This window comes from Leopardus geoffroyi, chromosome E3 (assembly GCF_018350155.1).
Source record: "Leopardus geoffroyi isolate Oge1 chromosome E3, O.geoffroyi_Oge1_pat1.0, whole genome shotgun sequence".
NCBI lineage: Eukaryota > Metazoa > Chordata > Mammalia > Carnivora > Felidae > Leopardus > Leopardus geoffroyi.
The window spans coordinates 10,528,445-10,555,081 of NC_059340.1; the positions used below are offsets into that span (position 1 = coordinate 10,528,445).

Here is a 26,637-nt window from a genome sequence, read left to right on the forward strand (position 1 = left end):
CTCCTGCCTCCCTCTTGCACTTGTAAGGATGCTTGTGATCACATTGGGCCCGCCCCATAATCCAGAATAATCTTCCCATCTGGAGGTCGGCTGACTAGCATCCTTAAATTCCACCTACAACCTCAGTTTCCCTTTGCCATGTGTAAGCTAACATCGTTAACACATTCCAGGGATGGGGACATGAAAATCGTTGGCGGGGGGGGGGGCATTGTTCTATCAACCACGGGTGGGTCATGATTTGTTTTTCCCCATGTGGTTATGGGGACCCAGAACCACTTGTTGTAAAGATCATCCTTGGCTCAGGGGTATTTTTTAAGTTGCTTGTGTGGATTCTAACCCTAGGGAGGAGGCCCGGCTGGCTGGGTTAGGGAGGAGACCCCGGGTGTTGTGGTGTTTCCTGGCCTACGTGTGTTGGATGTAGTTGCGGCAAAAAGAGACTAGGTCAGGGCACTGGCCTGGGAGACAGGACGCAGGAGCGCTTTCCTGCCTGTTCTGCCTAGATCGCTAGGTGACCTCAGCAGGCCCCTTCCCTCCCTCAGCCTCTGACTGCTTCTGGTCTCAGGGACCCCTCTGCCCAACACACGTTTTCGGTCACTTGGACGCTTGAATCTCACTGTCCTGTTCACTTGCTCTATGACCATCAGCCTGGGCCTCAGTTTCCCATTCTGTGAAATGGGAATAAAGGTGGGTCATAGGGCAACTTGAGTCATGTTGTTCCCAAGCCCTTCTCCTTGGGCCTGGCCGGGACCTCATCCAGTGGAGCCAGGCTGGGTCAGTGGCAGGAGGGCCCCAGCTGTCCATTCGCTGGGGCCATGAGTGGCCCACAGTCAGGAGCGGGTTCTCGGGGCCATGGTTGTCCCCTGGTTCTGAACGTGCCAACTGTGTGTGTGTGTGTGTGTGTGTGTGTGTGTGTGTGTGTGTACGTGTGTGTAAGTGTGTGTATAAGGCCAGGAAGTATATTGACATTGGTGTCCCTTCCCCTCCCCAGACCCGACACAGCCCTGGTCCCCTCTGCTCTGCTGAGGACAGCATCTGAACCACCTCCAAGCTTGAGGGACGATGGCCGCGCTCCAGTGCGTGCAGCTCAGGTGAGACTGACAGGCCGGTCACTCCCAGGGCCCCGTAGTCACCCCGGGCCACGGGCAGGACAGGGAAGATGCCAGCTTACAAACTGGGATCTACAGCCCTGAGCTCAGAGGCCGAGAGGTGCGAGGATGGTGAGCACGGGAGCCCCGTCTTCTGGACGGACTTGGCCCTGCTCGTCTCGCAGCCTCAGGCGCCGGAGAAGCTGGGGCCATCTGGGGCCCCGGGGCTGTCCCCTGCTCTGCCCCGCAGGTGCCCCGGCCTCCGCGTCCATGCCGTCTTCCCAGCTTCGGCCTGCGCCTCCCGAAGCCCCGTTGGCTGGTGGAGCCTGGGTTCCGGCTCCAGCTCTGCTGTGAGGCTCGGGCGGGTCCCTTCCCCGGGCCGGTTCTGGATGGCTGCCAGGCTCCTCGTACTCCCAGGGTGACCCCGCACCCCAAGCAAGGCCCATCACCACCCTCTCCTGCATTGGTCAGCGGCCATGTGCGTGCCGGGCTTGCACCGCCTGGACTGGCTCCAGCGTCCTCTGGGGCCTCGCTGACTGGGTGGGAGCGGAGGGTGGGTGTGGAGGCACAGTCACAGGCCGACGGGTGCCACGTCCCCGGCCATCCCGGGCCCACCCGAGGGGCGGCTGGCACGGGGCTCCGGGCTTTGGCTTTCACCTCAAGCTGGCAGGACTCACAGGGAGGGGGCCTGTCTCAGCCCCACCCTGCTCTGGGCTCCCTCCCACGAGGGGATTCTAGCCTCACCGCCGGTCAAATGCAGGCAGAGTGAGCCCCCCTTCCAAGCAGGATGGGACAAGCAGTGAGTGCCAGCTGGGAGTAGGCCTGTGCGGACGGTGGTCACGCCCGTCTGCTAGGTTCAGGGGTTGGGGAGGCACTGGGTTTCCAGTGCAGGCGTGAGTGCTGGGGTGCCTGCTGGGGCGGGGTTTGGTGAGCCTTGGCCTGGTTGTTGGCCCCCCTGGGGGTCACCGTCTGGTTCCTCAGGGCAGGTGTGTACGGCGAGGGGAGGGACTCTTCTGTCTTGAAAAAGATATTTTTTTAATTAAAAAAAACGGCTATGAAATATTTTAGGCACTCAAAAAACAAAAAAAAGAAAAACGGGCACCTGGGTGGCTCAGTCGGCTGGGCGTCCAACTTCGGCTCAGGTCACGATCTCACGGTCTGTGGGTTCAAGCCCCGCGTCGGACTCTGTGCTGACAGCTCGGAGCCTGGACCCTGCTTTGGATTCTGTGTCTCCCTCTCTCCCTGCCCCTCCCCACTCATGCTCTGTCTCTCCCTCTCTTTCAAAAATAAACATAAAAGAGAAAAGGACCTGACAGAATAGATGAACGCCCATGTACAGTCTGCAGGACTCAAGAAACAAATCTTATAAATAGAAATAAAGCCCCCAGTTACCCCCACCCCAGCCCTGTCTCCACCCCACACACTGGCTGCCGCATGGAGCCCCGTGATGTACGCCCTGCAGGTGCCTCCCGGGCCACGCCTCGCCGCCCCTGTTTGGGCTCCGTGCCCACCGGCCCCTGCTCCCTGCTCGCCAACTCTTGGTATCACCTGGCTTTTTGGCTTTTTGCCCATCTGATTGGGCGGGAAATGGGATCTCCTCGTGGCTCGGATTTGCATCTCCCTGCTGACTGGGAGGCCCGGCGGCTGTCCGGTCGGTCGCGTCCTCTCCTCGAAGGCTTCCTCGTCTTACCTGTTGGCTGTTCTTACCTGTCTGTCTGGGGTGCCCTCACGTCATCCTCCGTCACGTCACGTACTGGTGGGTGCTCCTAGCTTGTGATGATGTTCCCTGGCCTTGGCTGTCCCCGGCAACTCTCCCAAGGGCCCCATCACTCTGCCCCTTGCTGCCCCTCCCCAGGGTCCCTCGGGGACCTCACGCCAGCCCCCGCTTCCTCCCAGGTCCCTCCCAGTGGGACCCTGGGTGCTCCCTCTGCACCCACACTGTTTGCCACCAAATGCTGCTCGGCACCTCTCCCCTCTCTGTCCCCTCCAGCCCCCGCCTCTGCGCGGTTCAGGCTGCATTGTCGTGTCCCTTATGTATCCCAGCAGCCCCCGGGACAGTGGCCTCCCCTCCCTCGCTCCCCCCAGTGTCCTCATCCCCTCCCGAGCGGTCTTGCCAGTGTGCACATCTGATGTGTCGCACCCCTTGTTTGACATCCTCCGTGGACCTTCATCCATTGAGGCTGATGCCTGTGTGTGGCTGGGAGACCCCACTGTCCCTCCCAGTCTCTGGATTAACGCCCCCGCCACACGCACACGCACACGCTTTGGCCAGTAAATCTTCAGCTGTTTGGCTGACCTGCAGAGCATGGCCTGCTCCTTGAGGTTCCCCTGCCTGGCCCCTGGTGTGCTGGGCTCCCTATTACAGAGCTTTCCCTTTCCGCCCCCAGGGTGTTGCTGCTGCGGCCTAAGCCTTAGGGCTTGCGGTGAGTGGTCAGGGGCCACACGAAGTTCATCTGTGGGTGCCACATTGCCCGGCACTCGGATCACAGGGTCAGGAGAGGAGGGGGGAGTGTGGGCACCCTGGCTGCTGACAGCTGAGGCAGGAGGAGGGGGAGGAGGGGGAATCACCCAGGAGAGCCACCCCTGTCATCGGGGGTGGCAGGCCTGGACCTGAAGGCTGGGCTTCGGCCAGCAGCCCGGTCTTGCCAGAGTGCCTCTCTCCAGCCAGAGGCCCCGGGTGTGAGTGGCGGCCGGGTCTCCGGAGCCGGATTCCTGGTGCGGCCGCTTGCACGCCCGCCCCGGGCATGGGCTTTCCACTGCCCTATTTGGCACCTTCCCCCGTTCCGTCGGGGCCGCACCCTGGGCCTCCGATTGGCGGAAAGTTCTTGGGCCTCGTCCCCACTCAGACTGCGGCCCGCCCACCCCCTTGCAGCTGAAATGGAAACCCTGAAATGCAGCCCGGGTTTGTCTTCGGTAAATGGCGACTGAGGGCAGCACAAAAGGGGCCTGTTGGTCTGAATGCCGCCCGCCCTCCTCCGCCCCTCCCGCGCCCGCCTTGTCTGGGCCCTGAGTCCCTGGGGGAGGCGACGTGTGCACCCCGGGCCTCCCGAGATCTCAATAGAGAGTGGTTGTCGTGGCAGCTGCCCTTTCCCGGCGGCTCCCGTGTGCCAGGCACCGGGCGACACCTGTAGGGCGTGTTTGGACTCGCTCATCTGTGCCCCCCACAGGGCACGGTACCTTCACCCCGTCTTACGGGTGATGCAAGAGCCTCACGCCGGGCCAAGGACCCACAGCCACGCGTGGTGGGTTGGGGTTTGGACCCACATCGCCTTAAGCCTGTTCCCTCCTGTCTGCCAGGCCTGCCCCGCCCCCCACAGTGTGGCCAGAAGCCAATTTATCGCCAGGTCCCAGCTTTTCCCAAGAAAGCCCTTCCTTCCTCTATCCCACGAGGAGGGCTGAGTCACAAAGGGGTGATTGGCCCCAGGCTCCTCCCCTTCTTCCTGTTCACCATGTGTTCTCTCCTCCCCTCTCCCTTTCACCGCCCCCCCCCCCCTCCGGCTCTGGAGACCCTGGGGGGTGGGGGTGGCTGCCGGCCTGTCCTCCCTGGCCGTCCCCGCGTCACCACCCAGCACTGGTGGCGGGACCAAGCGAATGCAGCCGGCTCCTCTGGTTTCCTTTGTCGGCGAGGCAGCGAGGCCACGGGTCTCACAAATGCTAGCCCGGGCCCAGGGAGGCAGAGGCGGGCCAGCCCCGGGTCTGGTTCCAGCACAGCCGCTGAGCAGCAGGTGACTTTGGGTGAGTCCCTGAACTCTTCTGAGCTTCCGGCACTCCTCCCGTGAGACGGCTCCTGGCTCATCAGGGCTTGGGAGGACTAACGAGGCCACATTCCTGCGAGGCCTGGCAGGTACATTTCTGCATCCTGGAGGCTGCTGGGATCGTCAGGGTCCGGGAGGGAGGAGGGCAACTGTGGGAGCCTCCGGAAGCCTCCCCTGGGAGGAGCGTGCTGGGGATTTGCGGCCTCGGGGGCCTTTGTCCTCTGGGCAATGGCAGGTGTGCATTCACACGAGGTTTCTGGATCATGGGCTCTGTGCCAGGCCCGGTGCTGGGACTGGGTCCTCAGAGAAGTTGCGGCCCCGCCTGGGGTTGCCCATGGGCTCCCAGGAGGCGAGATGAAGATAAATGAGAACAGTATCATCTCTCCTCGGCTCAGCGTGCAGTCCCGAGGTCTCTGTGAGCCAAAGGTTCTGGGAGACTTCATGGAGGAGGAGGCGTTGGGCTAGGTACAGGGGAAGGGAGGCAGGTGGGAGAAAAGTCAGAGCGGGGTCTGGGAGGTGGGAAAGTGTCAGGTGGGTGGTGAGGGAATGAATGCAGGGTCATCAGTGGCAGGTGCTGGGGACACGGTCTTAATGCCTGGGCCTTGCCTCAAAGGGTGTGCTGGCCAGTGGGCAAGTCAGACGGGCCACGTAAAAAGCCACAGCATCAGACTGTCAGCTGGGCTGCTCACCACAAGCCATTCAGTCCTATGTGCTGAGGAGGTGAGGGGGGCCTCCTAGGTCTGTCATCCCCGTGGGCCAGTGTCATTCATTCTTTCAACAGTGATCTATTGAGCACCTGTATTCACCGGCACCCTTGTCAGGACTAAGGGTACCGTAGTAAACAAAACAGACCCTAGTCCCTTTCCTTGAGCAGTAGCAAAAGACAAAGGAGGCTGGTGATGGGGAGGACTCGGTAGGGGTTGTAATTTCAGAAGGGGACATTGGAGCAGATGCTCGAAGGACTTGAGCAAGGAACATGGATATTTGAGGCAGAGGGAATCGCGTGTGCAAAGGTCCTGAGGCTGCAGTGTGCTTAGTGTGATCCAGGAGGGGCCAGCGGCCAGTGGGGCCAGTGTGAAGTGAGCGAGGGAGGACCATAGTGCTGGAGGGAAGAGATGAGGAGGGCTTTAAAGACCCGCACACTAATGTCTATGGGGAGCCTTCAAGGATTTTATTTTTTTATATGATTTTTAAAAGTTAAGATTTAACTTCCCATAAAAACCATTTTAAATGTACGGTTTGATGACAGATTTGCTACTTAGTACAAATATAAGTTGTACGGCCATTATAATCCATTTTTAGAACCCTTCTACCTTCTGGAAAGTTCTCTCATGCCTGTTGCAGTCCATCCCTGTTCCCACCGCCAGGCAGCCACAGATCTGCTTCTGTGTTTATGGTTTTGAAACTCCCTATAAGCGTCCGACTTCAGCCAGGTCACGATGTCGCGGTCCGTGAGTTCGAGCCCCGCATCAGGCTCTGGGCTGATGGCTCAGAGCCTGGAGCCTGTTTCCGATTCTGTGTCTCCCTCTCTCTCTGCCCCTCCCCCGTTCATGCTCTGTCTCTCTCTGTCCCAAAAATAAATAAACGTTGAAAAAAAAATTAAAAAAAAAAAAAATAAGAATCAACACGTACTGTTTTGTGTCTGATTTCTTCCAGTTAGTGTAACATTGATGAGGGTGGTCAATATTGTTTCATATGTCATGGTCCTTATTATTGGTGAGTAGGGTGCTCTCGTATAGATTCGCTGTTTTTCACTCACCAGTTGATGGATGTTTGGGTGTTTCCCTTTCTTGGCTATTATGAATAAAGTTGCTATGAACATTGTTCCTTTTACAAATTTTTGTATGAATATGTGTTTGTATTCTCTTGGGCAGTTGGGTCATGTGGTAGGTATACAGTTAACTTTGTTTTTTTAAGTTTATTTAATTTTTAAGTAATCTCTGTACCCAGCGTGGGGCTTGAACTCACAATCCCCAGATCAAGAGTCTCATGCTTTACCGACTGAGCCAGACGGGCACTCTGGGTGTTGAAATCTTGTGTTCATTTTCCATGAGGTTGTTTGCCTTCTGATGAGTGAGTGGTGAGAGTTCTTTATGTGTTCTGAATATAAGTTTTTTGTTTTTGTTTTTTAAATATGAGTTCGGGGCGTCTGGGTGTCAGTCAGTTGAGCATCTAACTTCGGCTCAGGTCATGATCTCAAGGTTTGTGAGTTTGATCCCCGCATCGGGCTTTCTGCTGTCAGCACAGACCCTGCTTCAGATCCTTTGTCCCCCTCTCTCTCTGCCCCTCCCCTGTTTGATTTCCTTCTCTCTCTCTCTCTCTCTCTCAAAATGGATAAATAAACGTTTAAAAAAAAAAAAAAAAAAGGAAACAAATATAAGTTTCTTATTAGATGTATAATTTGTAACATTTCTCTCGGGGAGAGTTTTAGGCAGAGAAGGGGCCCAGAAGGCATGCAGAGGGGGCTCCTTCCATCTCGTCCTAATCCCAGCAGGAGGGTCCTCAGTCACACATGTGGGGCCCTGCATCAGGATTTCCTGGGTCAGAGGCCCCCCTGCTAAACTGCTGGAACAGGCCAGTTCGGCACCCGCAGGGTGGGATATTTGCCGTCCCCAGAGAGCATGCTCATTTGCCCCTGCTGGCTCAGCGAGTCACTAGGGCTCGGGCTCGGGGGTGTCGACACAGCCTAACCCAGCCGGAGAGGGATGTCTGCAGTTCCCCAGGGCACACGCTTCCTAGAGGGCCGGGTTCTGGGGAGCCAGGGAGTAGCCTCATACTCTAGCTGGTTGAGTGACTCCTGGGCCCCAGAATTCTGGGGGTGTCAGAGTCGTCCATTGGGGGATTGCCATGTTTGGTTTGGCCGGCTCCAGGACCAGACTAAGGCCGGCAGCCATGTCTCCTGTTGGCTTGCCTGGGCGCGTAGGTGGGTGTCCCCACTGTGTGCCTTGGGGGGGAGCGTGCTTGTCTCTGCTGTTAGGACTGTCCAGCCCCGCGTGAGAAGCGGCTCCTTCCCACGACTGTCGCTTGTTCAGCCTGCTGACCTGAGAGCCGTTCTGAGGGCACCGTGCAGACCCTGCCCCGAGCACTGTGGGTTGGCTTCTGTATTCGTCAGAACTTTTTTTTCGTTGCAAGCAACCGTGTCCCTCAAGTAGGTTTAGGCGAAGAGAGAAAAGGATGCCCGTGCGTGAGGATTTGTCGACTGGTGTAAGTGCAGAGCTCAAGTGACCAGCTTCAGGCTCAGCTGGATCCAGGCCCTCCAAATCCAGCAACTCGGCTCCGCTCTCTCTCTGTTGGCATCATTCCCTGGCAGGCTTCTCTGTGCAGTAGCTGGGATGGCCCTGTAGTCCCTGGCGTCCAACCCACACCCAGGCAGCCCCCAAGAAAGGAAAGAACCTTCCTAAAGGTAAAGGCAGCCAGAGTCCAGACCCTGATGCTCTTTAGGTCGTATGATCTTTCCTTAACTAACCACAGGGGCTCTGGCCAGGCCTGGGTCATGTGTCCACTCCCCGCATGCGCGGCAGGGTCAGCCTCTAGAAGTCTTACGGATCGGGGCACCGGGGTGGCTCCGTCGGTTAAGCGTCCGGCTTCGGCTCAGGTCACGATCTCACGGTTTGTGAGTTCGAGCTCCATGTCGGGCTCTGTGCTGAGAGCTCAGAGCCTGGAGCCTGCTTCGGATTGTGTCTCCCTCCGTCTCTCTCTGCCTATCTCTGGCCCACGTTCTGTCTCTTTCTCTCAAAAATAAGTAAACCTTAAAAAAAAATTAAAAAGTTTATAGAAGTGTTGCGGATCAAGAGCGGAGGAAAGGTTCTCTGAAAGGGAGTAACATTCTGGGTCCACGGACAGGTAAGGAGGTGGCTAGACGAGCATCTCCTACTGCCCCAGAGTTCAGCAGCCAGAGGACGCTGATTTCCTTCTTCCCAAGGTCCCCGGGGGGGATGCTTTTGCCCAGAATCCTCTACCCATCTGGCGGTGCTCTGTATCCTGTCTCCTGAGTGGACAGCGTGCTCCCCAGACAGAGCCCCGCAGCTCTGGGACAGGACAGGGCCTGGCCCCTGGTGAGCCCTCCATGAACATCGGGTACAAGAGGGGGTGTGTGCGCGGGAAAGCCGAGGGGGCGGCCAGGGGACGGTGGGTCTGTCTTGCCCGCCTCTCCTCCAGTCCCCCCGCAGCCAGCCAGTCCCCTCTTGCCGGCATCTGGTGCCCCGAGTCGATTGCCTTGGAGACGAGGCTTTCTTGTGTCAGGACGCACCTTTGTCAAACGCTGCTGCATCTGTGTTCCTATCCTGTCCTCTGCTTGCTTGGAAAGGCAGGGGCTTTGATGGTGGAGGGCGGGCAGAGGGCATGGTAAGTCCATCCGGGCAGGGGGCCGAGGCAGGCGTAGGCGTCTGTGTGCACGAGCCCCCACCCCTGGCGTGGAGTGGGCAGGTGCTGGGAGGGTGGGCACAGGGGCTCTGGGGTGACAGGGTGGAACCGTGATTGAATTAGGTGTCCCCCTGTCCGGCCTGCATCGGGAGAGATGTGAATCATTGGCTGGTCCTAGAGGGTCTAAGGGCCATCGAAGAGTGACACCCGCCCCCGCCCCGCCCCTGGCTGGCCTTGTGTGCCAGAATCCGTACCGGCCCGTGCTCTGTGAGCACCACACTCAGCCGTCGGTGGCTGGGCCGACCTGTGTGGTCCTGATGGAAGGCTGCAGGGGCTAATACAGCTGTTGCCACAGACCGTCCCCCCTCGTCCCCCACCCCCTGCCAAGCCAGCTTGCTCCTGACTCTCGCCTCCCGGGCCCAGGAGGTGGGCAGAGAGAGCACACCCGACCTCGGGGGCCCGCGGACCAGGACACATGTCGGGCAGGCCACACTGGGCCCACGCTTGCTGCTGCTGCTCAGGGCCTCAGTTTCCCCGTCTAGGACAAAGGGGTGGGATGGTCCCTGGCCCACTGGGTAGGGGGTGCAGGAATCCTGCTGCGTCACCATCGGCGTGCCCCGACAGGTGGTGACATTGTGACGCGATCCCTCTCGTCTGCCTGCAGGTGAATGAGGATGACGGAGAGGACGTGACCCCGCGGACCTTTATCCACACGCCGAGCGGCCCCGCCATGCAGAAGCCCAGCGGCCTGAAGCCCCCCGGCCGCGGGGGGAAGCACTCGAGCCCCGTGGGCCGGACGTCCACTGGGTCGGCCGCGGTGTCGGCTGCCGCGGTGGCCACCGGCTCCAAGGAAGGTGCGCGGGGCCGGAGGTGGTGGGTGAGGGGCCGGGCGTGGGGAGTGCTTCTTCTGGAAGAGCCGCTGGGCGGGGGGCTGGGGGGTGCATAGTCAACTAGCACCAGGATGCTTTATGTGCATCGCTCCGTCTCATGCTCCCCGACTGGGAGGCGGGACGACTGCTGGGTGCCCTCGGGGACAGGGGCCCCTGGGATCCTCCTAGTGAGCCGGCCCCATCTTCCGCCCGCCTTCTTGTCTGCCACCCAGAACCTCGCCCTTCAGCCTTCCCGTATCTGACCCCTCGTCTTCCTGCTGGTGGGCGGACGTGAGGGCCGGGGCCAGAGGCTGGAGGCTGGGGGCACCGGCCCCGACAGCAGATGGATAGAGGACAGCTGTCTGCTTGTGTGACGGTGCAAGTGAGGTGGTCCCGGGTGGAATATTTAGGAAGTTTGATGCAGAGGTTAAATTGCCTGAGATCCCACCCTCTACCGGCCAGACCGGTCCTTCGGTTTATGTTCTCCTTCTTTTCTGAATTGTCTGCCGTCATGCTGCGTGTGTGATTTGAAAATCTGCTTTTTTTTTTTCTTTTAATGTGATCAAGCGGATTTTTCCGTGTCGTTTTTAATGGCCGTAGAATATCCTGTCCATTCAACAAATACAAGTCAAAGGCCTGCTTTGTTGACACGGTCTTAGCCATCAGAGTTCTCATTCTGAGCAAAAATGGAAGTGGGCCCAGCCCTCGGGGCTGCCGGTCTGGCGGGGGGAGGCTGATTGTCATGAGATGCTAGAACTGGGGACTGACCAGGTCTGGGAGGTCAGCCCCCAGGAGGGGGACATGTGAGCTGAGGTCTGGAGGGTGATAGTTTACTAGTTGAAAAGGGGAGGGTATTTTAGGCAGAGGGGACAGCTCGTGCAAAGGTCCAGTGGCAGAACAACCCATGGCAAGAGACTGGCATGTGGCCAGTGACAAGTGTGCTGGTGGGAGAGCGTGGGCCAGGGTGGGGACAGCTTGGGGTTGTCCGAGTCATTTCACTTCTGTCATAATAACAACGGGAAGCCGTTGTTTTAAATCAAAAGGAATAGGATAAAAAAAGAAGTGGAAACGTGTTCTTAACCCATCCTTTGCAGTTGGGGATGATTGTTTCTTATTTTTCATTTTGATAAATGATGTGATGAATGTCCTGGGGCACAAATCCTTGCTTTGATTACACTGCAGCTGGCAGGGTAAGACACTGTCCGTCCCATCTGATGGGAATAGAAGTTTAGGGAGACAAAAAGTAATAGCCAGGGACCAGACTAGGCAATCTGGGCCCTGGGTGGGGTAAGGGAAGGTTGAGCTGGCAGAACCAGGGCCCCGGCAGAGACCGACAGCCAGGGTGGGAGGGTAAGGAAGTTGCACGGTGTGGCCCATGCACAGGCCCCTGCCAGCAGGGCTTGCCCGGAACAGCCTGTTGGAGGCCCAGACTTGCTTTCCAACGTGGCAAAGCCTTCTTTACTCATGGGAGGCATTCCTGAGCACTGCGAAGAGGCCGGAGAGAGGAAATGAAGGGGAAAGGATGTTCCAGGTAGACAGAGTGATGCAAAGGCCCTGAGGCAGGTGCGGACTTTGTTTGAGGCGTGGTTAGAGAAGGAAGGGAGACAAGTCTGGGTGGAGAGGAGTCTGACGTGAGGTTGGGAGGGCGGGAGAGGCAGATTGTGGAGGGCGGGAGTTTGGGTTTGTTTTCAGAGTGACAGGAGCTGTTGGAGGAATGGCCGGACGCTCACATCCCTCAGCCCGCTGTGCGGAGGACAGATTGTGGGGGTTCTGAGCCGGGTGGTGAGACCATCGAGGGAGGCATATGTGGCCACCCGGGAGAGGATGCCTGCGCTCGCTGCCAGGGCTGGGAGAGGTCAGGGGCTGACCACCAAGAGTGGGCCATCAGGGAAGGCTTCCCAGAGGAGGTGGAATGAGCTCAGCCTTCAGGATGGGAGGAATTGAAACATGGAGTGGAGGAGGAGGAAGGCCGGCCGGCAGTGGAGGAAGAGAATGGGCAAAGGCACTATGTGGGCTGAGCTTGGGCCAGTAGGGGGGTGAGGAGGTGGGGGTTGTGTAGCCCCCTCTCTGGAGAAGGTCACCAGCCAGGCCTCACCCTCTTGTGTACTGGAGAGAGAGCCCCGTAGTACCTTCTGGGGTTATTTTCATCATTTCTCCCTCCCTGATCAATAGGGGCCTGAATTCCGGCTCTGATCCAGCCCTTAATGCCCCTTCTGACTGCCTCCGCTGTGTGACCCTGGAAGAGTTACTTAACCTCTCTGAGCCCCAGATGGGATAATAACCTCTCTCTGGTGGGATCCAGAGAGTTAACGAGTGTGAAGGGCCTGCAAGCTACAAAACTCATTAAAGACTCCTTTCTGTTTACTGAAAAATTTCTAAGTGTCAGGCACCCACCTCCCTTCCATTTAACCCAGTCACAGCCACCACCGTGGCAGATTTCCTTCCAGTCTTTTTTCCTATCGCACTTACTGTTTGAAGCGGTGAAATCACGGGCTGTGCCCAAACCTACGTGTCGCTTTTCCATACCTCTTGTCTCCCGCTGCACTGCCACAGGGTCTTTGCATCATCTCGAAGGGCTATGTAGGCTTTCGAGGGACATGGGAAAGGGCCACACGGTGTGGCATACGGGCTGCTTCCTAGTCACACCGCAGGGTGGTCTGGGAGCCCCTGAGGGTGGGGGCTGGGTGCTCTGACTCTGCCTGGGCCCCCCTGCCCTGCAGGACTGTTCCAGGGAGAGGAGGAGCGGCTCAGTGAATGCCCGATTGATCGCAGGACGGTGCCCGCCCATGCCCGGCGCTAGTCTACAGCTGGGCTCGGCGCTCCCCTCCCTCTGTCCCTGGCACCCGCTGCCTTTGCTGCCTTTGCAGGTCAGAGCAAGATGTCCAGGCTCAGGGAGGGAGCAGGGAGCCCAGAGCAATTGGCCTGGTGAGCAGGGAAGGAAGATTTGTGAGGCCCACAGCTGCTTTCGTCCCTCCCCCAGTCTCTGGAGAGGGGGAGGGGCAGGTAGAAGGAGAGGACAGTGTCATCCTCACCACCCCCCCACCCCCCACCGGCTCCTCAGGCACCCTCACCTCCCCCATGGCACTGGCCATCTGCCACCCCTGCAGGAGGCTGGGACCCTGTGTGGGGGACACTGGGGCCTCAGAGGGGAGTCTGGTGGAGGCTGGAGCCTGGGGTGGGGGACTGAGGGGGTACTAGGCTCTGCTCTGGGAATCGGGCAATGGCTGCCTCCCAAAGCATGAGCTCAGCCTCCGGGCAGAGGGTCTGGCCAAGGGCCGGGCCTGGACTGATGCCCCTACCTCCCGTCCTGTGGAGATTGGGGAGGGGAGGGGAGCTGTGTCAGTCCCCAGAGCTGTGACACACAGGAAGCGGCAGGAACAAGGGGGCCATTGGAGGGGGACTGTCTTCCCGGGGGGAGGGCGGGAGGGGGCCCAGAGGTGGTCATAACGGCAGGTGTGCAGGAGGGCGGGGTCTGGGCCCCACCAGTGGGCAGAGACTGGAGAGGTCAGGGGCAGCGCAGCCAGACAGGATGGGGCACACCCCTGGCGGCTGCTTCAGATCAGACTGTCAGGGAGGGTCTCGCTCCGGAGGTGACATTGGTACAAAGATCTGAGTCACGAGCAGGAACCAACCCAGCCGAGGTTAGGGGAAGAGCATCCAGGCAGAGGGAATAGCGTCTGCAAAGGTCCTGAGTCTTGAGATGCCTGGGGGCTGGAGAGCACCTCGAGTGGGCGAGGGGGGAGTATTGGGAATGGGTCAGGGGAGGCGCTGGGGCCCCAGGGCCCCAGCAGAGAGCTGGAAGCTGGTGCCAGGGCCGCCTGGGGCTTTGCAATGTATACTGGGCCTGAGGGGGGGGAGAAGGGGGTCCAGGCCTCTAGGCTGGCGGCAGTCTTGGCTGCTGGGGAACAGCCCTCCCTTCAAGTCAGGAGCTTGATCGGGGATCGGGCAGGGTCCACCAGGGCCCTGTGATGGTGGGAGAGAAGGGACAGATAGGGGCCCTCAGCCCTTCCCTGGGGCCTGCTTCTGGGCGCCAGGTGGAGGCAGGCCAGGCCAGCAAGATTGGCCACGGTGACATGGGGAGGCTCAGGGCTGCTGGGCCAAGGGACCGATCCTAGGTCACTGCCGTGCTCCCTCGGCCCCTGCCCCTCCCCTGCAGGTCCCTGAGGGGCCTCTCCCACCCCCTGTACTGTGACCTGGCCCCCGAGGCATCTCATTTAGAAGGCTCGGCATTTGCCACCCTCTACTTCACAAGCAGGCGTCTGACCATGTTTCTGCTCATTAACAACCCAGTGGGATAACTCTTCCTCTCATTTTAAAGATGGGAAAACTGAGGCTTCAGCTGTCATTGAAGTTGCCCAGAATAACGGGGCCAGGGAGTGGTGGCGCTGGGATGGAGACTCTGGGCTGGGGCTGAAGCTGGCTCAGGCTGCCGGTACCTGCCGCCCTGCCACAGGGAAGGCGTGGCCGGGACCCCCAGTTCAGTCCCAGCCCCGCACACTCGGCTCCTGTCTTGGGCAGCTGGCAAGTGGGAGGAGTGATCTGTTCTCCGTAGGCTGGTCACAGCTGTCCCCCAATGCGCCTGTGGCCTTTCCTCACGCTGGGGACCCAGGACATAGGAGGTCAAGGATGAGCGTGCATGGGAGCTCCCCTCAGGCAGGGAGCGGGCCACACGGGGCTTAGAGGATTCACCTCCTATACTGTGATCCCCCCGAAAGGGCCTACACAGGGCTGGTCCCAGAGCGTTTTTGGCTTATGGAACTGGGGCCCGATGTCCTTCATCCCCTGTGGGCGCTGCAGACACGGGAGCCAGCCTGCTGTGCCCGAGATGGGGCCCGCAGAGCTTGGAGCTGGCCTGTAGCCTTAGGCACTGGCCCTACCCTACTCCACTCCTGGACGATTATGTCTTTCACCTTGGTGCCCGGCTCCCTGGGAGAGCAGGTGGCATCCTGCCCGTGTTTTCAGTGACTTGTCCCAGATGCCGTGCAAACCTGGGCAGAACGGGGACAGACCTCCCGCCTTTGATCCTGCCCCAGGCAGCACTCGTCTCCCTTCAAGGTCAGCTTCTCCAGCCCTCCTCCCCTAACCACATCCTAAACTTTTTAATGGCATCAGGATGGGGAAAGCCAAGCTGAGCTTTTCTGTGGCTGGGCTGCAGGGCAGGTGGGGGGTGGGGCAGCCTCCTAATGCTCCTGACGTCGCCCAGTATCGACCCGGGGTGGGGGGGACGCGCAGGGGCCCATCTTGCCCGCGCCTGTCTGCCGTGCTGTGGCCGGAGCAGGGCTTCTCCATGGGGAGCTGGCTCTGCTCTTTCCAGGGTAAGCCTCCCACATCTTTCTCCTCCTGGGTCCCCACCTGAGTCTGTGGGTGGGGGCTCTGTCCTCCTGGTTCGGGAGTAGGGGGAACCGAAGGGGACTTCTGAGTTCAATTTGGTTCAGGAAGGAACAGTGAACAACCCTTGGGACAGGGCACAACCTTGGAGTGGGCTGATAGAGGGTTCCTTCTTCGGGGAGGGATGGCTGAAGGCAATGTAGCAGGTGGATGCCGGGCCTGTGTGGCCACAGAGGGTGGGCCAGGGGAGGGGGGTGGACTCAGTCCTCCCTGGAGGCCATATTAGCTGGTTCTGTCAGAAGGACTGACTGGGGAGTGGACTGGACTGGGAGGTTCGCGGTAGGAAAGCCGGCACCCTTGAGGAATGCGATGGGGACCCTGTCCCTTCCTTCGTAACCTCCGCCTTGAGCATCTGCTGGGGACAGGAGAGGGCTTAGAGCACCAGGCTGCTTTGGGGTTTGTGGTGCATTTATGTCATGTTGCTGTAGGGCCCCCGGGGAGGGGAGGTCAGTGTTGTGGCCAGTCTGCGTTTCGGCCTGGTCCCAGGCTCCGAGGTTGGAGAGGGGAGTCGGTGTGGGACTCAGATGTATACCCTAGCAGACTGGGAGGCAGCCTGTGCAAACCAAGGGAAAACGGAGTCCTGTAGAGTGGCTGTGCCAGTGAAGAATGTTGGAGCTGCTGTGATGGACAGGCAGGGTATCCTTAGGTGACACAGAGGAAAATGCCAGGGTGACCGTTCTGTCTGGGACAGCCCTAGTTTATGTCTGTGGTCATGGCACGACGCTATAGTAATAACACCTCCTTTCTCTTCAGGGTGTCTGGTTTTGGATGACGAATCATATCGTCACCTTCTTTAAGCAGTCATGGTGCTCATTAGCACGTTAAAGGCTCTGACAAGTCCTGCAGCAAAGTAACCTCAACTTTATTTAAGCTGCAATTTCTCAATCTTCTTTGAATTTGGAGGTTCAGTGTTTATGTTCATAATATCTGTTATCCCTTTGTGGAACTATGGTCTGTAGAACATTTAGGGAATGCTTGCTTCCTTGGGGGACTGGGTCTTACATAGGCATGCTTTTTTCCCTCTGGCCTTCAGGGACAGAGGGCAGACTTCATTACACCCTTCAGTTCATGACATACCGTGTCTGTGAGGCCCTGCAAGGCCCCTCTTGTGTTTTTGTAAAGTTGGTATCTTTTTATCGCGTTTTCTCTTCCCACCACCCACGTCTAGGCATCCATGTCTGTGTTAGGACACTCTTTCTTTTTTTAAACAAATTTGTTTTTAATGTTTATTTGTTTTTGAGAGAGCCAGAGAGAGAGAGCATGAGTGGGGAAGAAGCAGAGAGAGAGGGAGACATAGAACCTGAAGCAGGCTCCCGGCTCTGAGCTGTCAGCACAGAGCCCGACGACAAGGGGCTTGAACCCACAGACCGCGAGGTCATGACCTGAGCCGAAGTTGGACGTGTCATCGACTGAGCCACCCAGGCGCCCCTTGAGCCCTCCTTTCTGCCCAAGTATCGTATCAGAAACACCTTTCTGTATAACCTGGGAGAAGTATTTTTAAAGTTGCTCAAGAATCTGAAAGACTTGGGGCGTGCTGACAGCTCGGAGCCTGGAACCTGCTTCAGATTCTGTGTCTCCCTCTCTCTGCCCCTCCCCCACATATGCTCTGTCTCTCTCTCTCTCTCTCTCTCTCTCTCTCTCTCAAAAATAAACAAACATTACAAAATTTTTTTTTTAAAAAAAGAATCTGAAAGACTTGACCATAATTTATATAACTGCTTCCGTATTTGGGGGCGCTTAGATTCAGAGTCTTGTTGCTATTGTTGTTTAAGATCTTTTTTTTATGTTTAAGTCATCTCTACACCCAGCATGGGGCTTGAACTCACAACCTTGAGGTCAAAGAGTCGCATGCTCCACCAGCTGAGCCAGCCAGGTGCCCCCAGGGGTTTCTGTTGTTGTCTCTTTTGTGAATGACAAGTCAGTATGTCCGTTTCTTCGTTTAAATTATTTCTTTGGGAAATGGGCCAAAGATGACACTCCCTACTTAATTTTTTCTCATTGAAAATATTGTATTTCACTTTTACAACATTTTATTAACCAAATTAACACAGGCTCATTATACCCGTCCAAGGTTAAACTAGAAAGTATTCCCTGTCTAGAGTTGAAATGACCAGGGTGGGGGGTGATGACGCGAGTGGGTTTGTGTTTAGCGGGGGTCCCGGATGGCTTTGGAGAGGGGTGAAGCAGGGCAGGGGGTGCTGGAGGCTGAGAGAGACCCTTCTGGAGGTTTCTGCGGCAAGCTGTGTGGAATCTCGCAGGCCTGATCTCAGGAGGGCCCTCTGAGACCCTAGAGGGAGGTGTGGATTTCAGAGTTATTTCTTCTGTGGAATTGCGAGATCTGATGAATAATTGGATTGAGGGTAACAGTAGGGGAAAGAGCAAGGAAGATTTGTGGTCTAACTGGGTGTTGGGGATGCACTCCAGAGATGAGGGGTACACAGGAGAGGGGATCACTGTGGTTCGATGTCCCAGGGGACATCGAGGGGATGCTGCTGGAAGGGGCAGGTCTGGCAGCAGGGAAGGGATCTGGACTGGAGAGAGAAATTGGGGCCCAATTTCTACTATATCTTCCTGTGTCATTTGGATCTTTTACGAGGAGAATGTATTCACGTCTTTCAGGAAGGCAGGGGTGTGGCAGCATGTAAGTAGCTAAAGGTGCAGGCGTGGGTTAGATCGTAGGGGACGCCGTGTAGATCAGGGCTCCCCAGGTCCTGACCTCCTGCATCTCGCCCCTCCCCTCCTACTCCCTGCACTGGAGACGGGTCAGAGACTTGGTGCTTGTGTGCCTTCTGTCCCGCCTGTCATTCAGGGCGTCTGTAGAGAATTTTGGTGGGTTTTGAGGCTGGCCACCTGTCCAGGGTGTGGGCTGGCACCGGCCCATATCGGCTCACAAGAACCCATGGTGAAATTGTCAGGAATTTTACGAGCCAGATGTTAAAGGCAGCCTTTCCCTAAAAAATTAGATTGTGTGACCTTACAATTTAATAAATTCTATTAAAAACATGGGTAATAAATACTCAAAACTCATGACTTCTGCTAGTGCTTTTAGTAGTGTTTATACCACCATTTTATTACTGGTAAAATATTACTGTTTTACTACAGGTAGGATTTTATAGTGTCTGTAAGGTTATTGCTCTGTGGTAGAAACACCATATGATCTCTTTCCACATCCGTGTTCAGTGACATCATGCTGGTAGCTTGAAATTGACCATGGTGGGAGAATTTACGTTATGGAAATCGGCAAACTCTACAAATCAGGATTATTGTTCTCCTGGAGAGCTAATTATTTTTGTTCAAAAAAAAATTTTTTTTTAAATGTTTATTTATTTTGGAGAGAGAAAGACAGTGATAGAGCGTGAGCAGGAGAGGGGCAGAGGCACAGGGAGACACAGAATCCAAAGCAGGCTCCAGGCTCTGAGCTGACAGCACAGAGGAAGCTGTCATTTTGCAGGCTGGGGGGTGTTCGTGGCGCACATGGGGAGCCAGTGACCGGAGGAGAGGCGAGCGATGGTGGGGAGGCGGGTCCCTGGGGAGACCGAAGGGGGACGGGGGTTTTTGCCTCTAGAGGGAGAAGAGCGTTCCAAGCTAGAACAGTGAACCTTCTCTCCCCAGCCCCAGGCCCCCACGGATCTAGTTCCTTCTAGTCAGGGAGGTTGCCAGCTGAGTTGTGGCTGCGGTTCTCTTGTTATCTGGACCCCACCCCGGTGTGAGCCCCCATTTGGCCGTGCCTGTAGTCCCTAGCATCTGACCCTGGGTGCTCAGAGAACTGGGTCCCTGGGAGCTGGGGTTTGGAAGGCCTGTCCCCTCTTCCTGAGGCAGGGTGGGACCCAAGTCCCCGCCGGGGGAGGGGCGGGTGCGTCCTCCCACCTCCGCTGCAACAGGCCGCCAGCTGCCGCCACCCCACCCCACGCCCCTTAGCCCTTTTTTCAAAGTCCTGCTTTGAACTTGAAACCGGCAGTAGGTTCCCTCGTGCCTGGAGTCTGGGGAAGGGACCAAGTGCTCAAATGAGGTTTAAGTCTGTTGCCGCCTTTCGCTTTCGTGGGGGCTTGCCGGGCCAGGCTGCTCTGTGCAGAGGCTCTGAGGGCGGGGGGGGGGGGGGGGGGGGGGGGGGGGCGGGGCAGGCCCTGCCGTCAGGGAGCTTCTGGAACCTGCCTCAGAGCCCGGTGGGTGTGACGGTGGGTGTGAGGGGAGAGCCGGCCAGGTCTGACAGCCCTGGGAGAACAGGGAGGGATGCACAGACTGTCAGGTCCTGGCCGCTCTGCCCTCGCCCTTTGCCGTCCTGTGGGGAAACGGGTGCAGGTCCAGGAAGGGGCTTGGCCAGGCCTGGCTCCCTGGATGGAAGGGGACTCTATCCCTGTTTTCCATGCCTCCCCAAGCCCTGGTCTCTGGAAGCTTCCTGGTGTGAGGGGGGAATTCGATGAGGGCTTGTCCCGTGAGGCTGGGGTCGCCGAGGGCACCGAAGAGGAAAAATGAAGCAAAACCCTCGCGCGCCGTCGCCACGGGCTTGGGACCTGGATTTTAGCAGCTGTTAGAACAACTGGTCTCTGGGCCTATGACCTTAGAAGGGGCGGGTGGGGAAGAAAGATTACCTGAGGGTCTGCCTGACTCGGGACAGCTGGGGAGGACAGCTGTGTGGGCAGCTTCTGACCGAGAAGAGCCACACTGGGTCCCCCTCGACCTGGGACCCTCCTCTGTGCTCTGAGCAAAGAGGCCGGGTAGGCACAGGTGCTCACCTGCGTCACAGCTGCCCAGGCCAGTTAGCAGACATCATGGAGCCGCTGGGCACAGGCACGTGTTCTAGAAACAGATACCGGAAGGGCAGGTGCCACACACGCGAGCCTTGTGGGAGAGCTGTTGAGGGGGAGGGCTCTGAGCCAGACCAGCTGGGCCTGACTCCTGCCTGGGTAACTTTGGACAAGAGCATCTGCATGATAAGAATGTAACATAGAGGGGGCGCCTGGATGGCTCAGTCGTTAAAAAAAAGTGTTTTTTTTACATTTATTTATTTTTGAGAAACAGAGTGAGACAAAGCGTGAGCAGGGGAGGGGCAGAGAGAGAAGGAGACACAGAATCCGAAGCAGGCTGCAGGCTCCAAGCTGCCAGCCCAGAGCCCGATGTGGGGCTCGAACCCACAAACCGTGAGATCATGACCTGAGCCGAAGGCGGACGCTCAACCGACTGAGCCACCCAGGCGTCCCTTCAGTCGTTTAAACGTCCAACTCTTGGTTTCAGCTCAGGTCACGATGTCGTGGTTCCGTGACTTTGAGTCCCACATCGGGCCCTGTGCTGGTAGTGCAGAGCCTGCTTGGGATTCCCTCTTTCCCTTTCTCTCTGCCCCTCCCCGACTCATGCTGTCTCTGTCTCAAAATAAATAAATAAACTTTAAAAAAATCAAAAAGAATGTAATGTAGAGAGTATCCAGCCCGCTGAGGGGGCGTGGCATTGGCACTTCCTAGCTGGTAGACCAGTAGCTGCCCGACTCTTCTCGTTGATGGACCACAGCACCTTGGGCATGGTTATGATGGGGGCCAGGGCTGGGCCATACTCCAATATGTGGCTTCCTCCGGCTGCTTTTCGGAGTGGCTTTTCCTAAGGAAGGTACCTGCCTGATCTGGTGAGTGGGAGAACCGCTGTGGGGTTCCCAAGGTCACCAGAACCTGCCTGGGAGCCCTTCTTCTGCCTCCTGGGACCCTTTGTGGTTCTTAAATGTTTAAAAATACTTTTTAAAAAAATTTTTTTTTCAACATTTATTTATTTTTGGGACAGAGAGAGACAGAGCATGAACGGGGGAGGGGCAGAGAGAGAGGGAGACACAGAATCGGAAACAGGCTCCAGGCTCTGAGCCATCAGCCCAGAGCCCGACGCGGGGCTCGAACTCACGGACCGCGAGATCGTGACCTGGCTGAAGTCGGACGCTTAACCGACTGCGCCACCCAGGCGCCCCTTTTTTTTTTTTTCAACTTTTAAAAAATACTTTTTAAAGTTCATTTATTTATTTTGAGAGAGAGCACCTGAGCAGGGGAGGGGCAGAGAGAGAAGGGGAGAGAGAGAATCCCAAGCAGGCTCCACACTGTCAGCACAGAGCCCGACGCGGGGCTCGAACCCACGAACCATGAGATCATGACCTGAGCTGAAACCGAGAGTCAGACACTCATGGACAGGGTCACCCAAGTGTCCCTTAATTTTTTTTTTTTTTTAATTCTTTAGTCTTCGTGTAAATCATTGTTATCAAAATAACATGACAGTCAGCCCTCACTGTGCCCTTGCTTGGGCCAGGCACCGAGAACAGCCCCAGAAACCAAGGTGCAGGTGAGGAGGAGACCTAGGTGGGGCTAAGCCTCTGCCTCATGGCATCTCAGTGGTGGAAGAGAGCCTGGGGGGGCCCCCCCTTCCAGGGTCCCGCCTAGGGGTCTTCTCTTAACAGGAAGCAAAGGGGACGTCTCTACATGGGACGGAGTAAAAGACAAGATTGTTCCCTGCTTATAAGGAACTGTAGGGTTTGGCCAGATTCTGGAAAACGGGTTCATTCAAGGGAGTCCAAGATTTGGGGTGATTGTAGTTTGAGGCTTGGCTTGGCAGGTGCTTAATGCTCTATTTTTGGTTTAATATACGTGTGTACCCTACACCAAGAGCCAGAGGCCTCTAGCCAGGCAACCTAGGTAAAAGTGCCTGATCTCTCTGAGCCTCAGTTTTCCTCATCTGTAAAGGGGGGATAACAAAATGACTTCACAGGATTAACCGTGAAGGTCAGACGGGCTACTGTATGTCAGGCCCTTAGCACAGAGCATCAGTTAGTGGGTTGATCACCGTGGTTGTTAGTCAAGTTCAGCAACGGAGCCCGTTGATCTCCCAAGAGCCCAGTCCACAGTTGAGAGGTCCCCTTTGTCAGGACCCCCCCATCCCGGCTGTCCAGGCCTCGGGTGCCACGTGCTTCCCCATTCCCGCCACCAGCGCCCCAGAGAGAGAACCACATGCTTGGTCTTGCACATCGGGCTGGGCCTTGGAGTTACGTGGCTTCCCCAGCGCCTAGAAGCTCTGGCTTCCAGTCCTGAGCTTCTTGCCAGGCCTGGGGCCCAGGGTCTCTTGGCGGTGGCTGAAAGGAAGATGCTGGAGGGAGCTGCTTCCCTGTAGCCCCTCACTGGCTGCCCTTGGAAAGGACTAGAAACATATGCATCACTGTTTCACAAACCATCAGCCTCTGGAGCAGAGAAAGGTGGGTCCTTCTCTGCCTGATGCTGAGTCTGGCAGGAAGTGGGGGGCAGCCTCCAGACCTCGTGGTGCAAATGGGGAAGTTTCCTGAGCCCCATAGCACAGGAGGCCCTGCGTGGGGCCCAGATATACATATAAAGCATGTGGGTTCAAGTCCTGCTTTGTCTTTTCGTGAGTGACCTTGAACAAGTTGCTTCTCTTGCCTTCCACGTCCTCGTCTATAGCATGTCAGGGCCCGGGCCCAGGGGGCAGGCCCCTTCCCTGGGTTTGAGTCCCATTTCTGCTGTGTGACTCTGGGCAAGGCCCTGGCCTCTCTGAGCCTCAGGGTCATTCTTCTTCTAAAGAGGGGCTGGGTCAGGGCACAGAGAGCCCAGAGGTCAGCCCCAGGATGTTGGAAGTGAAGGACTTGTCTCCCGTGCACCTCCCCCTCCCCCCTTTTCCTGGTCTATGCAGTCCTGATGCTTTGGGCTGCAGCTCAGGGAGGGGAGACTCAGCAGCAGAGCAAGAGGCTTTTCTGGCTCCTTCCTTGCCCCAAGGTGTCTGTGGCTGTCCCCAGCTGTCAAGGAATGGGTTGGAGCCGTTTGTATTGGGCCCCGAGCTGGCTGGGGTGCAGGGTGGGGGACACAGAGACCACTTCCCCTTGGTGGTGGGCCATGAGTGGTCTCAGGTTAACAGCCAGGAGCCTGAGCCCGCTGGGAGGGGGCGGTGGCAGTTTGTAACCCTCGAGAATGGGTTCATTCCTGGCCCTCGATCCTAAGTGACCCTGAGCTGTGAAAGGTGAGGCTCTGAGGAGGTGCTTTCCTGAGTTTGCCTTTTTTTTTTTTTTTTTAAGTTTCCTTATTTATTTTTGAGAGAGACTTAGCGAGCGCAAGCCGGGGAGGGGCAGAGAGAAGGAGAGAGGGAGGAATCCCAAGCAGGCTCCGCTTGGTCGGCGCACAAGCCCGACTCGGAGCTCGAACTCACAGAGCCGTGAGAGCAAGACCTGAGCTGCAGTCGAGTCGGACGCTTAACCGACTGGGCCACCCAGGTGCCCCCTGAGCTTTTTTTTAATCCTTGAACCTTCTGGAGGGATTGGGAGATAGGGAGAGACCTCGGGGACGCCCAAGGCCGTGCTGCCCCCCCCGCCCCCTCCCCCCGCCGTGCGTGCCTCAGTTTCCCCATCTGTCAGCCGGCACAGGGGGCGCCTCCCGGCTCCCACCGCGCACCCCGGAGCCCTGACCGCTGCCTCTCTCCCGCCCCGCAGGCTCCCCCCTGCACAAGCAGGCCTCGGGCCCGGCCGCCGCCGCCGCCGCCCCCCCCACCGCCGAGAAGCCGGGCCCCAAGGCGGCCGAGGTGGGCGATGACTTCCTGGGGGACTTCGCGGTGGGCGAGCGGGTGTGGGTGAACGGCGTGAAGCCGGGCGTGGTGCAGTACCTGGGCGAGACGCAGTTCGCGCCGGGCCAGTGGGCCGGTGTGGTGCTGGACGACCCAGTGGGCAAGAACGACGGCGCGGTGGGCGGCGTGCGCTACTTTGAGTGCCCGGCCCTGCAGGGCATCTTCACGCGGCCCTCCAAGCTGACCCGGCAGCCCACGGCCGAGGGCTCGGGCAGCGACGCCCACTCGGTGGAGTCGCTGACCGCCCAGAACCTGTCGCTGCACTCGGGTACGGCCACGCCGCCGCTCAGCAGCCGGGTCATCCCGCTGCGGGAGAGCGTCCTCAACAGCTCGGTCAAGACGGGCAACGAGTCGGGCTCCAATCTCTCGGACAGCGGCTCCGTGAAGCGGGGCGACAAGGACCTGCGCCTGGGAGACCGCGTGCTGGTGAGTGCTGCCTCCACCGCCCCACCTTCAGGGGCAAGCTGGACCCCGGGGGCTGGGCGGGGAGGGGACTCGGGGGTGGGGGGGAGGCTCGGGGAGGGGGGGGGGGTCCGGGCTGGGACGCCCAGTCCTCATCGGAACCACACGGAGTGACCGGGGATGCCAGTCCAATGGGCTCTGGAGACTGTCGCCGTGTGACCCTGGGCGAGCGCCTTAACCTCTCTGGACCTCAGTCTTCCCATTTGTAAAATGGGTTGGAATGCATGAATATGCGTAATGCCTCTAGACGGTGCCAGAAACTTAGGAGGTGCCCCATACATGTTAGCTCTTGTTGGTTTTATCCATGGATCCCGCCCGATGGTATTTCCCAATGGTATTATCCGTTGACCAGCATGGATGCCCCAGGCCTATACTATTTCCTATGCCCCAGGAAAAGGCCGAGGACCGCAGGGTCGGGTGGTTCAGACACCTAATCGGCTGTAATGCAACGATCACTATTGGTGTCGGGGACAGAGTTGGGTCACTCTTTGGAGCCAAAAGGACCGTCAGCCAAGTCTTCCTGCCGGGGGCCCCTCTTCTCTGCCGGTCCCTGTCATTGGGGCCACATTGAAAGGGGCAGTGGCCCCCAAGTCCTTTAGAGTCTGGATTCATCATCTGGATTCATTCATCAAGTCCAAATGAAGCAGTGTTTCCCTGATACCTGCTGTGGGCCAGGGCTGGGCTGGGGGGGGTTGCCAGGGTCATGGCAGGACAGGGTCATGTTCCTGCTGTACCAAGCCCAGGGTTAGGGTGGCCGAGGTGACCCCAGAGCTGACCCTGCCCCCCCCCCCTCAAGAACCACAGTGTTGGGAAGGAGAGTAACCCACGAGGCAGTCTCTGAAGGGCATCTGGTGGGCTTGGGTATGAGAAGCCAGTGGGGGTAGAGTCAGCTGGTGGGGGAGACTGTGTTCATCAGTCTTCTGCAGGACTATGGGGACCGTATACCTGGAGCTCCAAGGCTGAATGGGGAAGGGTTTGGGGGGCTCCAGGGTCCCCTCGTGGGGACTGCAGGAAAGTATTGTTGCCTGGGATTCTCCCTCCCTACCCCGAGGACCTCACACAACGCCAAGGTTTCCCCTGGAGGCTTCTGGGTAGGGTATTTGGGGCAGGGGCAGGGGAAATAGAGGAAATGTTTATACCCATTGCCTTGTTGAATCCTCAAGCCCACACTGTGATGTAATTTTATCCCCACTTTGTGGATGGAGAAACTGAGACTCAGGGAACTTTAAGAACTTACGTAGTAACTTACAAAGACTCAAACCAGCCCCCGCAGCCCGCCTTCCTGAGTCTCTCTACCCTGGTGATCTCTCTGGGGTCTGCCCACCCCAGGGGCCGGTTTCCCAACCTGCTTCCCTGTGGACAGAACTACCCGCTTCGGTGATCTGGTGGAGGGCGTGGCCAGACTTGGTCCCTGCCCTCCAGCTCACTGTCTATCAGGGGAGAGAGACAGACGTCAGTGTTTCCTGATAGATCCGGGTGAGTGCCCATCACGGAGGCTTGACCTGGTGGGGGGCATCCCCGAGGCCAGTGTTTGGGCTGAGCCGAGGGAACGGACTAGAGAAACAAAAGAGTAGCAGGGCTGAGCTGTTGTTAGCAATGGCGCTGGGCAGCATTGTGCCTATGAGGCTGGTGTAGGCTTGACCCTGAAGGAGTGGAGGGGGTTTGCTCTATTTGCAGAGGGACCATGGCATGGGCAGATCCATCTTTAAGCACATCCCGCTTGCTGCTTGACGAGGAAAGGATGGGAGGGGGCAAGAGTGGAGCAGGGGAGTGGCAGAGGGCTGCGGTGGCAGCTCCGGGGACAGGGGGCTAGACTCTCGGGGCACTTGTGACTTCCTAGTCAGGGTCCTTGTGGTGGGGCTGTTGCTCTGCTGTTGCTGCCACGGCTCCCCGGGAAGCTGTCCCCACCTGGCTGATGGGACCCAGGCAAGCTGGCAGACAGTCTCACTGAGCTTGAGCTGTCTTGGGGGTGCCCGGGGGCCAAGGGCACCTGCTGGCCATTGACCACTATAGGGAGATCAGGTACAGGTTGGTGCCCTTGCTGCTACTTCCCGCCTGTGTGATGCTGGGCAAGTCACTTAACTGAGCCTCGCCCTCTTTCATTCATTCATCCATTCATTCATCGTCTGTCCA

At 57.9% G+C, this 26,637-nt stretch overlaps 1 protein-coding gene across 3 annotated transcripts in view; it reads left to right on the forward strand.

Annotated features, from left to right (window-relative positions):
* Positions 1-26,637, forward strand: part of CLIP2 (CAP-Gly domain containing linker protein 2) — a 75,890-nt gene that overhangs the window by 11,735 nt on the left and 37,518 nt on the right. For 2 of the 3 annotated variants that reach the window (XM_045460123.1, XM_045460124.1), the window contains exons 2-4: positions 989-1,088; positions 9,867-10,056; positions 23,912-24,468. In XM_045460123.1, the coding sequence (XP_045316079.1) occupies positions 9,933-10,056; positions 23,912-24,468 (681 nt within the window). In that variant the 5' untranslated portion in view covers positions 989-1,088; positions 9,867-9,932. The remainder of the gene's footprint in view (positions 1-988; positions 1,089-9,866; positions 10,057-23,911; positions 24,469-26,637) is intronic. The other variant, XM_045460126.1, reaches the window with a different exon arrangement.